Raw genomic sequence first — 15291 nt, forward strand, 5'->3', positions numbered from 1 at the left:
TGGCGGTGTGGGGGGTACAAACATCGCCAGAAGTATAGAGCATGATGCCTACAGAGTTTCTTTGATACACATATACAACAATCTTGGAATTTCCTTCCAACTACTGGAGCTGAAGCTTCCTGCTAAACATCATTCAAGAAGAAGCTCTCCCACATTTTCCTTTACTCAGTACTTAAAACCAATGTAGAACATTTATAGTTGTGGTTGTTTTGTGTGTGTGTGCGTGTGTGTGTGTATATGTGTGTGTGTGATTGTGCGTATGAATGTGTGTGCGTGCATGTGTGTGTATGTGTGTGTGTGTGATTGTGCATATGAATGTGTGTGCATGCATGTGTGTGTATGTGTGTGTGTGTGTGTGTGTTGAAAGAGGGTGTGGGAATGGGTGAGAGTGCTTTCGGACTTTCTACAAAAGAGCTTTTTGAGTTATGCAACAAATCATGTGTGTGCTTTTTTTTTCTTTTGTTTTTCTTCTCTTTTTTTTTTTTTTTTTTTTCTTTTTTTTTGTTGCCGGGGCTTGGGGGGTGTTGTTTTGTTTTGTTGTTATTTTTTGGGTTTCTTTTTTAGCATATGTTGTTGTTTTTTTAGTGCCTTGAGTCCTGTTTTGAGATCAGACACTATATTAAATCACATTGTTATCATTAGTCAATGGTTAGGACCATTTGTTTAAGCTTCCACTAATTAATTTCATAGGGCAGCAAACTTAACAGGCTGAATAATATGGTTGATGATGGTAGCCAGGGAGATCTGAAAATGTGCAGATATAGAGCCATTCCTCTCTCTCTCTCTCTCTCTCTCTCTCTCTCTCGCCCACTCTCTTTCTTGGTCTTCAACTGAACTTAAAGTATCAAGTGTGGCTTACATATCAATACCAATCAAAATGAAACCTGAAGGACAGTGGAAGCTACACACCTAAACTGTAATGAGTCATAAAAGTAGGCTATGCTGAGGGTGTTTGTTACTCTGAGTTATAACCTTTAAAAGATTTTTTTTATAAAAATGAAAAACAATAAAAAGTATGTCCAGTAAGCAACTGCCTACCAATGGCCATTCTGGCCAGCTAGTGTCCACCCAGTGTTTACACACACACTCTCTCTCTCCGTCTCTATCTCTCTCTCTCTCTCTCTATGCTTATATACACACATAAAACATACATATACAATCAACTTGCTATCGTGTATAATCTTCAATTTATTTATTGAAAACGGGTATACATAAACAAACAGATACATAGGGGGTATTCTTGAAATCATTGAAAGGAAACAGGAACACATACATTATCAAGTACAAATCAGTAGTCATTTGCATAGCCACAGATTGTTTTGATACATTATTACCATGCAATCAAAAATAAAGACAAAAAGCTGATATATATATATATATATATATATATATATATATATATATATATAAAGAAGAGGGTAAGGGGAATATCTATGCAACAAAGCACATTTGTTTGTAAACAATGCTGCTCTCACAGATCAATATAGTAAACTCCTTGTCATAAGAAATATGTGAACATAAGTGTACAAGCACATATATACGATAGTCAGTCGTGTCCGACTATGTCCATGAGAACAGCAGAGGAGGCAACTGCTGTTCGGACTATTTGGGTTAGAATTTGATCATAGTGGAGAGTGTCTTGCCCAAGTACATCCCCACTCTCTCAGCCAAGAGGGTTTTAGGACAGTCGGCGTTGGGATGGTTCCCAAAGGCCAACTTGCCCACAAGGCTGCAGCACTAAGAGCCACATACATTTACTTTTCAAGGTTAATGGGAAGTTACAATTAACTCAATAAATAATGAAACATTCTCAATTGATTGTTCTAACTCTGTTATCAAACACCTTTCCATCAAAATGGAAAAATCTGCTCTAAATTTGCTGTTACTGAATTCCTAGTGGATTCACAATACAACAATCCATGTTGTTTGTTCTTATATTAAATTCCTAGATCTACATCTCTTTGCAAAAATTCATACTATTAATTTTGTGATTTTAAAATGTTGTTATTGCTGTCACAGTGCAAAATTGCTTACTGTCTGGGCAGTTAATAAATTCCTTGTGCTGCCATCAAACATGCACCTTAACCACTATTCTCAAACTCTTGGTGCTGTACAGGAGTTATGGTTCCTGTCATTTCCATTATCCAATTTCCCACACTGCCATTGACTTCACTGTGTCAGTTTTAAGGAAGCGTCAAAGCTTGCAGGCTGACCCATAAGCACACTACACCTGTCAAGCTTTAAAAAACAATTCTTTTACAGGTAGATGCCTGAGTGATAAAGTCAATGTGCTAGTCTTTTACAGGTAGATGCCTGAGTGATAAAGTCAATGTGCTAGTCAGGCCTTAGGAAAAGAGAGAGAGAGAGAGAGAGAGAGCAAAATTTTTCATTTCCAACCTACCACACTTAATGCCCTTTTTTCTCCTTTTTTTATACAAGTGGATTATATTCAACACAAGAAGCATATTTCTGCAATAACACCTTACTTGGCAGTGACAAGAGCTAACACATCAGCGTATCTTGCACTGTCTTAAGCATGAACTATCACTTTTCCACAAAGCAAGATGAGTTATCCCTAACAGCATCAAGGTAAAACCGATCATTATAAATCAAACACACACCTCACAGCCAAGTAAACCTTGATGGTCATATCATGGTTTCCAAAACCTATGTATCTATCTGTCTGTCTGTCTGTCTGTCTGTCTCTATCTACCTATCTATCTATATATTACTTTTGACGCAAACAATACTTCAGAATAAAACTACAAGCTGACGACAATCCCTAATTTAACAGGCCAACAGAAACATCAATCAGGGAGTCCCATGTTACATTTATTTCCTTTCATGTACTTTGCCCTGATACGCAACAGGTTGATCAGGCAGTCAGCAGTGGAGTTTGTGATGTCACAGTGGCATTATGCCTCCCTGATATTACACACAAAATAAGTGGTTCCAGTCGAAATGACACACTGAAAAAAAAAAAAGTGACTGGCTCTTTTCTTCCAATGTAGGGCCCGGAGAGAGAGAGAGAGAGAAAATTATATATATATATATATATATATATATATATATATCGAGATATCCAGGTCGATGAAAATGTCTTCATCAAAAAACCAAAAACAAAAATCATTTAAACTAAACTGCAAGAAGCATCAGAGATCTGTCCCAATGTAAATTCAGTACTTTTAACAACAGACTTCACAAAGAGGGAAGGAGGAAGTTAACTGAATAAAATTTTAAAAATTACTTATTCATAAAGAACCGAGCAGTTCCTCCAAATGGGGAGATTAAAGTTATCATGGCAGCGACAAGCAAAAGTTGTTACCCTATATGAAGAGCTTATCGGGCTTGCTGCCAAGTTGCTACCTGCCAGATCAAGAAGTAAACAATAACAAAGATCAAAACTTGTTGACAGTAGTCACCATAATGGTCATGTTGGTCTCATCACAGGCAGGGATGTGCACAAACAGGCCAACTGAAGAGAAACATTCCAACACAAGCAAACAGCAAAACTGGTCCAGGAATCCTTGTATATCATGAGTACGTTTCTCAAAGACACGTAAGTAATGGAAAAACTGAAGAATTTTGAATAAAATATACAACACAATTTGTCTGGCCTATCACTGGCCAGTAATGAGAGACTATCCAAGAGGGATTAAGACACAAAAAGTGTCAGTCACAGAAATTGTTAAAACACAGCAGAGCTAAGCTTCACATATTTCATCACAGTGCCATGGATTGTCCTGCAAGTACAAAACAAACAGACATCAGTCAGGAGGGTGAAAAAAAGAAGAAAATAAAATGTCTGTCAACACATCCATGTGATTTTTCGAATGTGTAAAATATAATTATCATCCAACACAATCTTATCAACAGAATCCAGTCTTACATCCTTTCCCACAGCTAAAATAAAGTACAGTCCTAATATCACTAACAGATTAATATGAGTGCAAAACAGTCACAGGTCAAACTTCCATGATTAATTCTCAACAGTTCATCCATTTCCAGTATGAACTAAAATGACTATTTGTGAGTGAGTGCGTGGGGATAGTTTCAGGATTTGTTGGTGGTATTTTTGATTGTGTACTATATACGATTGTGTGTTGTGATGTGTGTGTGCATGCGCATGTGCTTGTGTGTATTGTGTGTGTGTAGGGGGGTGTGGGGAGGGGGGGGGAGCGGGCGAGTGGATGGATAGTTTTCAATGATGTTTGGTATCTTGTGTTCAATTTTTCCTTTCTGATATTTACATATGTGTTCTATTTGAAAACGCCTAGGGCTTATTTTCAATATTAGGTGTAAATGCTCATAATCATAATAATAATGAGAATTACTTACCACAAATACACAATCACAATGGAATCCAGATGTGCATGAATGAAGTGTGCAACAAAAATGAATCAACATACCAGTTTAATTCCTTTTCCTAAAGACTTGAAAAACAAAAATAAGATACTGAATTAGTGGTAATACATTGCTGACAATAGTTACAGTCCAGCTGACCGCACAAGGCCAAATCAGGACTGCCCAACCATGAAAATGTTCAACTGCGTTAAACACAAAACTGTCACATGTATAAAAAAATTTAAAAAATCATTTAGAAAAACCTGCACCACAAAGTTCCGTTTAGCTCCTTAGGGCAAAACAAGACTAGGCTGTGCTGAGGACATCAGCCCCTCCACCTAATTTATCATCCCCAGATTAAAACATATCATAAAAAAGGATTAAAATATTTCAAAGCCAAACAAAAATACATAAAAAGGCCATATAGGCAAATAACACTGCAGAATGGACAGCAAGTGCCCAGTCTAGTGTTCACAATCTAACTACACAATTGCCAGAGCAAAACAGCACAGACAGCACATCATAGACTGCGGAAAAGAGAAAAAGCGTCAAGGCTTGCTCTAAAAAAAGAAACAGGAATAGATTGGGAAGGCAGAAAAAGGAGACAACAGTGAAGGGAGAGAAAAAAAAAAAAAGCAGAAATAAAATGAGCAATGGAAATGTGGACATTTCTAGCACATAATTTCCAGGAGGCAGGAAAAACAAACAAAACAAAACAAAACAAAAAAAACGCCAAAAAATATCTCCCAAAAAAAGAAACGAAACAGATAAAGTTAATCAAACCACCATCAAAATTATCTGCAATACTAAGATTGATTTCACACTGTCTTAAAACCCCAACCACATCTCCATATCCAACATATTTACATGAGTGATGATTATCTTAAGTCGATCTCTGAGAAGGACAATCAACAATGAACAAAATAATGAAAACTCTCTTTTCTTTTTTTTTTCTTTTTTTGCTTCAAAATATATTAAGCATGATTTTCTTTTCTGTTTACACAACTATTTTTTGGGAATACACCAACAGAGGAGGTGGTGCTCAAGACAAAACCAGATTTTTAAAAATTTTTTACCAGCTGATATGCATGCAAGAACCTTATGCATATATATATATATATATATATATATATATATATATATATATACATATACATACATATATACATTATATATACATATATTATATATATACTAATGATAATAAATCCCAAGATTACAAACTGGACACAGCATCACAAACCTGAAGGGCTCTTTTCTTTGGATGTTGCATGATATGCCATAATAAAGTGAATAATAAATCCAAGTCCTGATGTCTTTGTTTGCCAAAAAGTGGAAAAAATGCAAGAAAGTCTTAACATTGTGTTTAACCTAATCCATTTATCCTTTTGTTTCCTGCAGTTGTTAAGTAAAATGGCTTCAAACGTTTCCTACGTCATCAGACTGAAATGAACAACATTTATTTTTTACTGCCTGGTCTTCACTGTTTTGTGCATCACACACACACACACACACACACACACACACACACACACACACACACACACACACACAGACAACTTATAACTCAGAATTTTAGCGTTAGGTCACCCACCAGTAAATAAAATGTTGCACATGATTTTTTTTAAAATAAAAGACACAGACCCAGACACAGACACAGACACACACACTTTATTTGGGGGGTGGGGTGTGGGGGGCGGCTTCAGAGGTGTCTTTTATCTTCAGTCATGAAAAATATTCCTTTGGTATTGTTGTTTTTGTTTTGTTTTTTAATATTCCTGTGCTTCAACATTTAATTTTATACTTCAATTATCCTACAGTTAACGTTTAGGATAAGTATATATAATAACAAACAGTAAATATTTTGTCCTCTATATACATATCAAAAAAAGACTTAGCAGCAAAGAACTCAAATTCAATATATTCAACAAACTGAATAATGCTCAATTATCAAAAACTAACTTCAAAATACAATCAAATCAATGAATAAATACATGTACCGGTATATGTCTTAAAGCTTTGAACACAAAATAAATGTCAATCAAACAATTTATCACATGACCTCAAATAATAAAACAATAATAATGATAATAATAATAATGACAATAATAATAATAACTTGTGATTTTCTTTTCAGATTTGTATAACCATCTCCTGAGATAACAAAAAAAAACCTCCACAAAACCCTAAATAGTATGCAAAGCACAGGATGTGATTCATAAAATCCAAAGAAAAATCAAAACAGGCAACACCAATTTAGTGGATCAATATATAATTTAAAAACATGTTTACCATGTCCACTTTACACTACTTTGTTGAGAAAAAGGTACAGCTTTACATAAGGCTAAAACAAACAAACAAACAAAAAAACCCAGTTTGTCTCGCATAATTTGCCATACACTGTTCCAAAAGACAGGAAAGAGGAAGTATGTCATACCACATCGAAATCTCTGTGTGTTTGTGTGTGGATAACACTCCTGACATGAAAGCAATCATGTATGTGTGTGTGTGTTTGCCTATGTGTGGCATGTTTGTGTCTTAATGAAACACAGGAAAAGATAAAATTTTTCAATGGAACTAACCAGGTATTGAACAGGATTTAATTTTTTTTTTAAATCGTCCTTATCCATGTCTGTTTTTGGTTTTTATTGTTCTTGTCATTTTGTTTGTTTGTTTCCTTTAATTCCAGCTCCCAAGTGAACCAAACAACAATCAATGTCATTTTCACTCTGAAGTACTGTGACCATTTTTGCTGCGATATTTTTGTTTTTCCTTCACCGTCTTTAAACATGAAAAACATGACATAATCATCTCACGGATTTTTTTTTTGCAATTAAAAAATCAACAGCCAGACAAAAGCAAAAAAACCATAAAAATCACCATAAGACAATTTCAAGCATTTCTAACAATTCAAAATAATGACTCGAGCAACACAAGTAGATCAAAATGGCAGACGGCATCCTTGGAAGAAAAAGCCCAGCCAAAGAAAATCATCGCACGAGCACTCTTCATCAGCAGGCTGAAATGTATATACACAATGAAAAACAAGACAAAAGGAAGACAGAAAAAAAAACCAAAAAAACATCAGTATATAAACAATGATCAGTCGCTCTCTCTCTCTCCTCATATATAAGTGAAATCCAGAGAAACAAATCCCTATTAAAACAACTATCACCCGGTCCCCCACAGACACACAAACACAGATGCTATAAAAAATAAATAAATAAAAAATAAAAAACACTCACAGCTTTGTGAGGAGAGATGGCAAGAACCAAGACCCTACTATGCAAAAAATTCAAGGAATGCAAATTTGTTTATTGGCCCCATGAACAACTGACTTTGCTGGATTGGCAAGTTCACTGAACTAAGCAGCCAGTCAGATACAACTTTCTCCCATTGGTCCTGCTCAAACAAAGTACAAAGGAGTGCACTGGGAATTATCTGTCAACTTTTTAAAAATACATATAAAGTAAATCACTCTTTTACAGACCAGTTTGCCAAGTTCTTCAACACATGAAATATTGGTCCCATGTTGAATACATTGTAAAGACGAATATTTTCAGAGTAAAGCACTTTTACACAGTTCATGTAGAAGATTATAAAATTGCAGAGAAAAAAAAATCCAGTAATTCAAATTTTCAGTTGGTTTTACTTTTCTGGAGGTGGGGATCCACTATAATGTGAATGTTTAAGTTCAACACAAGTGGACATGCACACACACACACACACACACAAACACACACACACACACAGAGACTCGTTTACACATGTTTGCCAAAACAAAACCTGCAGACGATGTCAAAGAACATGGGTGATAAAAGATGGGACAAATGTATGGCTGACATTTGGAGCAGACAATAAGGAGACAAAATACACAGGTTCTGATTATGTGATTACTGAAAGAGTAGTGGCTGAAGTGATAAAACTTTGATGAAATATATAATAAAACTTCCTTTCAGCAGCGGTCAGTGGACAATGCGTCTGTCTTGAACCAAGCCATATTTTCACACCCATATAGTACGATGATGGCCATGAACAATACCTTGTTTTCCAACCAAAATACCATGGTCATTACCATGAACAAAACCATTTCAAATCAAAATACCATGATCATTAAACATGGACAAAACCTTTTCAAACCAAAATGCTATGGTCATTAACATGGACAAAACCTTTTCAAACCAAAAAACCATAGTCATTAGCATGAACAAAACCTCGTCAAACCAAAATACCATGATAATTGATGTTTACCATGCTATCAGATTCTGGCCCAACCAGAAAACGTAATAAAATTTACAAATGGACATATAAAAAAGTAATGATTTTCAGGAACATCTATGCATTACATAACTGTAGATTACAGTTCAGATAAATGCAATATATCAGCAATGGCAGCAAACAAAAAAAAAACCCATTAAAGTTAAAACATTTAGCAATATGAAAGTTTTTAGAGGAAAAAATAACACAGAAAAATGACTATAACTGTTGAATAAAAAAGAGTAACGCAGTGATACCTTTGTCATTTAAAAAACAACAATATATAGGGACAAGGCAAAATAAAACTGACATAAAGTAAAAGACAGCAAAGGAAAAGAAACAAAAAAGGTGTTTTTTAATCAGTTGAAGTCAACAAACATTAATTCGCCAGTCCATCAGAGTGAATTGTGAACTTTTGTTTATCTGGATTGGAATCAAACCTATCAGCTTTTTGTCTCTGATGACAATTACTGACAAACTGAAGCCAAAAACAAAGGCCAATAATCTGTGGAAACATCATGATAATTCTCGTTGATTTGGTACCTGCATAAACAAAAGAACAACATACAAAGAGACATTTATTGCGGTGGTTTTGAGATTTTTGCACAGTTACGTCCCTTCCTGTTGGGCTCTCTCTTTGTGTGAGTGTGTGTGTTTGTGCTGCTTTTTTTCAGCCCAAAACAAAGGGACGTAAGCTCGCACTTATGTGGAGTATCACATAAAAGCTAACCATGTGCCGTCATCCTGCTTTCTTGACCACACATCTGGAATGCAAAAGAATCCAGACATGGGGGAAGTTTACCATGAAGAAATCTGCACCTGCGACCCACTTTTCATACTTCTGCGCAACATGTTGGAATGTAATTAACCTTAAATTTAGTTAAAGCTGTCTTGTACCTTACATCTGACTGACAACATTGCAGTATCACACAATGATAAGTTTAAATCAAATTTTCAAAAAGTACTTCTGAATAAAAAGCATCTCAAAAGCAGTTCGTTTAGTAACATCTGTTATAAAGTATCACAGCTTTCAGTGAACAAACTTTTAAACAAAAAGACATCCGACTGACTATAAAAATATAAGCATCTCCTGTTTCAACAAACCTTAAACATAAAGGTGAAATTCCATAGACATGAAAAACAGATGCAAATTTCACATGAGAATACTTCATGGGAAATTCGCATGTGAAGAAAAAGAGCCATCCACCCACAGACATGGAATTTATCCACCAGTTTTGATTGAAATCATGGCACCAGTACGATCAAAGCAACTACAAGTGCTCCGTGTAAAAAATGAGATAATATTGAACACAAAGTTGCCAGGAAAAAAGAAATGTGAAGCAAAGAGGAAGCGTTGAATTTGGGTCAACATTTTGAAGCTGGGTGCTTGCAGCAGCCAGATCCAGAAGCCTGTGTTTGATTGAGATCTCTTCCAGAAATACACGTGGCGAACAAGGGAGCAATGTGCTCTAGTAATGGGCCTGTAAGAGGGTATCTCATCAAACACTGCTTCTGCCAAGAAGGGAACTGCCTAAAATTTGCCAGAGAAGTCAAAAGTTTTGCTACACAGTGAAGTTCATGAGAATTTTGCATCTATGAATTTACACAATAACAAAATGGTTGTTGCAAGTGCAAAGTTCACAGGTTCGGTTTTTCAGGTCTATGGAGTTTCACTTTGACTCTGTACCTCACATTTTCATGACAAAATTAAGTGCAATTCTTCTGTACAGGATGGAAAATATAGTTGTACTGCACACACTGAAACAATAATTTTCTGTGTTCTTGCCTTTATCTTAGGCAGGTGCTATCACACAAAGGCAGAAAGCAGGGTTTTATCCTAAATTCTGGTATTTTATCTAAATATACAGGAACTTCTTAAGAACAGTCTGCGACACATGATTTGAAGACAAGTGCCTAAACAATGTAAACATGAAGACAAGTGCCTAAACAATGTAGATAAAACACTAATATATAAATGTCTTCCAGTACCTGAATATTCCACACAATAAACTAGAAAATGGCAATGAATCATCAATATTCAAATTTCCAATGGCACAATTCGTTTCTGATGGCAATAAAACATCAATATTTAATTTTCCAAATGTATAATTCACAGCTGACTGCACTATTACATACATGCACAGATGGAACTTACACGTGTGACCATACTCTTTCCACAGAAGCTCAGCAGGTGGACCTGACCATTCTCCTTCATGACTATGTTTCTCTTTCCCTTGGAAAACCAGTGACAACAGAGGCAGGAGTAAACTGACCATCAAATTCTCTAGCATGTTCTCTTCCTGCTGCCACAGCCTTGTCACATATTTCTCTCTCTCTGACATTCCAGCTGCTCAGCTGTTGGAAGGTATGTAACAAAAAATCCAGGGCCACCCATTAAAAAAAAAATCCTCTTTGCTTTTATCCCCTTTCATCAAACACGAGCACTTCACTGATCACTGCAACACTGTTTCAATGGTTGTTGACATTGTATTCAAAATCTCTTCCCTGTGTCGTGCAGGGAAGAAAGTCCATAGCTGGACCTCCGTGAGATACTGAACTCCAAGCGTGTTTCACTGTGCATCACCAGTTAATTTCCTGTACTTTTGCAAGCCAGTATTGAACAATGTTTTTCTTTGTTGTTTTTTTTTGTTTTTTTTTTTTTTCCATAGGCAATATGTCAGTAGCTGTTTCTGTGTTTTCGAGGTACCATATAATTCTTCTTTGATTCTGCACATGCATTTGTGCATCTCTGTGTGTATGTATGTGTGCGCATGTATACATGTGAGTGACCATTGAACAAGTCTGTGTATACATGTATACTTGCTGACATAATGTAAATATATAGAAATATGCATACATGCATACAGACACATGCAAACATAACCATACATACATGCATACAGACACATGCAAACATAACCATACATACATCTGCCATGTGTTTGTTAACAAACGCACATTATGTGACTATGTAAAAAACAACAGCGATAAAATGTTAGCTCCTTTCAATGAACAGGCGTGAACCGTGTGGAATCCCAGAGAGCAGTGAAGGACAAAGGCAGGTGGAGGAGAGTGGTGGCGATATCTTCAATGGTGCCCAAACAACATCAGCAGACATCAAGGGACAGGTGAAGATAAAGGTGAAGAACTCCTTTCAGACTTTGTCCAAACTTTCGGTGCTGCTTAGAAGTGCTGACTCCTGGATGATGCTGAGGTTGTGATGCAGGACTGAGGCTGGAATGATTTCTGCCATGGCTTTCACACTCTGCACACACAAGATTGCAACAACACTTGACAAGATCTTGAACATGAAAAAACAACACCTAAACTAATTTAAAGCATGAAAACAAAAAATGGGGTGATGTGTGTCTAATTCATACAGTCTCAAGAATCTTTGTCCTTAGAATCTTTTTCCTTAATAGTCCTAGGTTCTAGAAACTTACCAATTCACACTCTGTGCCTGTGAGCTTACGACACTGTGGCACCTAACATAGGAAAAATCAGGGACAATTAATAATACGTTTCATGCCACAGACTCAAGCAACTTTGAATTCATCACTGGGCATTCAACTTCAAAGTCTTTCTTTTTCAACATCATGGCATGAGGTGACAGTGAATGAGAAGCAGTGGACAGTGCAACTAGCATTTTAGGCTCAGCGTTTGTCAACAAACTTGGTCAAGTCGGTACGCCTTAATTTTCGAAATTGTCCAAGTATGTGGGACACACTGTTAAAAATCAGTATTTCCAGGACACCATTGTTTTTTTTTTCTTTTCTGGGACAAATCCGGATACACCTGGATGGTAGACATGTCTGCATACCTCATCTGAGGTGATGAAGATGCGTCCCTCGACATGCGGGACACAGAAAGGAGCTCTCAGTCTCTGCGTCATGGACGCTCTCCTGACGAACCAGTCGGCGGGGCTTGTCAGGGTAATCCAGGCTCTGTCGACGTACCAGTTGGTCTTTCCTGGACACAGGGCACTTCTTGTGTAACACATTCTTCACATCACATCAAATTTATTAAAAAAAACCACAATATATTATATGAAATACAGAGATGCAAACCCCTGTCTTGTGTCTGTAGGAACAATCAGGAAATTTGGTTGGAACATTTTGAATTTGGTAGCAACACTTGGACTCTGAGCCACATCAGCAAATGTACATTTTATCTGCAAGGTATACAAACACTTGAATTAGCCACATTCTCTCTTGTTTGAGGCAAACGATTAAGCTGACTAGTCCACTCAATGCTGTTTCAATGTAAACAAGCACGTGATTATCTAAGCATCATCACGTGAGACCAAGGTTAGTTGTGACTGCCCTGGCCTTGTGGTCGGTAGGTCTACAGCTACTGGGTACTGTTATGACAGGAAAGCATGTGACTATGCTATGTAGTCAAAAATGAATTCAACAGAACAATTTTGATGTTGGCGTAACGTCAAAACAAACTGTGATCGAGCCTAACAAAGTACAGCGAAATCATTACAGTTGGCATCTCTGGAAATATAAGAACAATTCACCAGTTAACCATTTTAATCTAAAAGAAAAAATTTATAGACAGACAGACAGATAGATGGATAGACAGATAGATAGATAGACAGATAGATATCAACATTCTGAAAAGAGTAAAACAAGATAAAATATAACAAATATATGAAACAATGAGAGATAGAAAAAATATTTTGACTGGAAGAATCCTGACATTTTCTCAAAAAAAAAACAAAAAAACTGGCAGAACATCAGTGATGTCTACCTGGAGCAGTTACCTGTTCATCACATCAATACTGTCCCTCACCTTCTTTCTGATTGTGTGGGGACTATAGTTGGCCTTTGGGGACCATCCCAACGCCGACTGTCCTAAAGCCCTCTTGGCTGAGAGAGTGGAGATGTGACTTGAGCAAGACACTCTCCACTATAATCAAACTCTAGCCCAAATATTCCTGAACAAGCAGTTGCCTCATTTGCTTTTGTGATGGTCATGGTTGAACATGACTGACCATAATACAAAACAGAAATGTAACAGAATTGACACTCACTGACTGTTGTACAAAACTGAACTGTAACAGAACTGACAACTCACAGCTGTTGTGAAGGTCATAGACGGACATGCCTGACCATCATACTTCTTCTTCTTCTTCGTTCGTGGGTTGCAACTTCCACGTTCACTCGTACATTACACAAGTGGGCTTTTACGTGTATGACCGGTTTTACCCCGCCATGAAAGAAGCCATACTTCGTTTTTGGGGGTGTGCATGCTGGGTATGTTCTTGTTTCCATAATCCACCAAACACTGACATGGATTACAGGATCTTTAATGTGCGTATTTGATCTACTGGGTGCATATACACACGAAGGGGGTTCAGGCACTAGCAGGTTTGCACATATGTTGACTTCGGAGATCGGAAAAATCTCCATCCTTTCACCCACCAGGCGCCATTACTGAGATTTGCACCCCGAACCCTCAGATTGAAAGTGAAATGCTTTAACCACTTGACTACTGTGCCCGTCAACTGTCATACAAACCTGAACTGTAACAGAAGTGACACTCACTACTGTTGCGATGCTCATGGTCAGACATGACTTGTTGCCATGCTCACGGTCAGACATGACTTGTTGCCATGCTCATGGCCAGACATGACTTGTTGCAATGCTCATTGTCAGACATGACTTGTTGCAATGCTCATGGTCAGGTATGACTTGTTGCGATGTTCATGGTCAGACATGACTTGTTGCAATGCTCATTGTCAGACATGACTTGTTGCAATGCTCATGGTCAGGTATGACTTGTTGCGATGTTCATGGTCAGACATGACTTGTTGCAATGCTCATGGTCAGACATGACTTGTTGCAATGCTCATGGTCAGACATGACTTGTTGCAATGCTCATTGTCAGACATGACTTGTTGCGATGCTCATGGTCAGACATGACTTGTTGCAATGCTCATGGTCAGACATGACTTGCTGCAATGCTCATGGTCAGGCATGACTTGCTGCAATGCTCATGGTCAGACATGACTTGCTGCAATGCTCATGGTCAGACATGACTTGTTGCGATGCTCATGGTCAGACATGTTGTGATGCTCATGGTCAGACATGTTGTGATGCTCATGGTCAGACATGTTGTGATGCTCATGGTCAGACATGACTTGTGATGCTCATGGTCAGACATGACTTGTGTGCAGCAAGTCAGACAGACTTGTGCAATCTCATCAACAGACTTGTTCATCTCAAGTCAGACATGTACATGCATACATGACACAGCTCATGCACACTCAGACATGTGCACAGCTCATTCACAATGACGTCATCAAACTGCACAGACACCATGACATGCACAATCACTCTGGCCGATCTCTTCAGACACTGACGACTCACACGATCACACATGGACACCAGCACTGCTGCGTGCACGTCAACAACACATCAGCACACTGTGACCATGCACTGCACATGTACACACATCACACATAATTGGACATGCACACATACATAGACAACATGAACTTCAAGTTGGATTCATGTGCAATTGTGCAATGACACAACAAACAAACAAAAGACACAACAAAAACATGTACATCATCAAACACTCTATGAACTTAAACACAACGCTGCACAAACATTCAAACATATGAACCGTCTACCACACTTAAACATGACACAACACCACTGCCATAGTACAATCTAGGCT

The 15291-nt window shown here is 37.4% G+C and overlaps 1 protein-coding gene and 1 long non-coding RNA gene across 2 annotated transcripts in view; one reads left to right on the forward strand and one right to left on the reverse strand.

Moving 5' to 3' along the window:
* The first annotated feature begins 1170 nt into the window (after positions 1–1170).
* Positions 1171–7211, forward strand: LOC143286180 (uncharacterized). Its single transcript, XR_013055761.1, has 2 exons — positions 1171–2262; positions 2306–7211. It is a non-coding gene; the product is annotated as an uncharacterized LOC143286180 (long non-coding RNA).
* A 4544-nt stretch (positions 7212–11755) lies between these two features.
* The window catches only part of LOC143285607 (mannosylglucosyl-3-phosphoglycerate phosphatase-like), a 24181-nt gene continuing 20645 nt past the window's right edge, over positions 11756–15291 (reverse strand). Inside the window, exons 12-14 of the mRNA XM_076593004.1 lie at positions 14876–15004; positions 12422–12570; positions 11756–11866 (exon numbers count right to left, since the gene is read on the reverse strand). Coding sequence (XP_076449119.1) covers positions 11756–11866; positions 12422–12570; positions 14876–15004 — 389 coding nt within the window. The remainder of the gene's footprint in view (positions 11867–12421; positions 12571–14875; positions 15005–15291) is intronic.

The sequence above is a fragment of the Babylonia areolata genome, chromosome 9 (genome assembly GCF_041734735.1).
Source record: "Babylonia areolata isolate BAREFJ2019XMU chromosome 9, ASM4173473v1, whole genome shotgun sequence".
Taxonomy (NCBI): domain Eukaryota; kingdom Metazoa; phylum Mollusca; class Gastropoda; order Neogastropoda; family Buccinidae; genus Babylonia; species Babylonia areolata.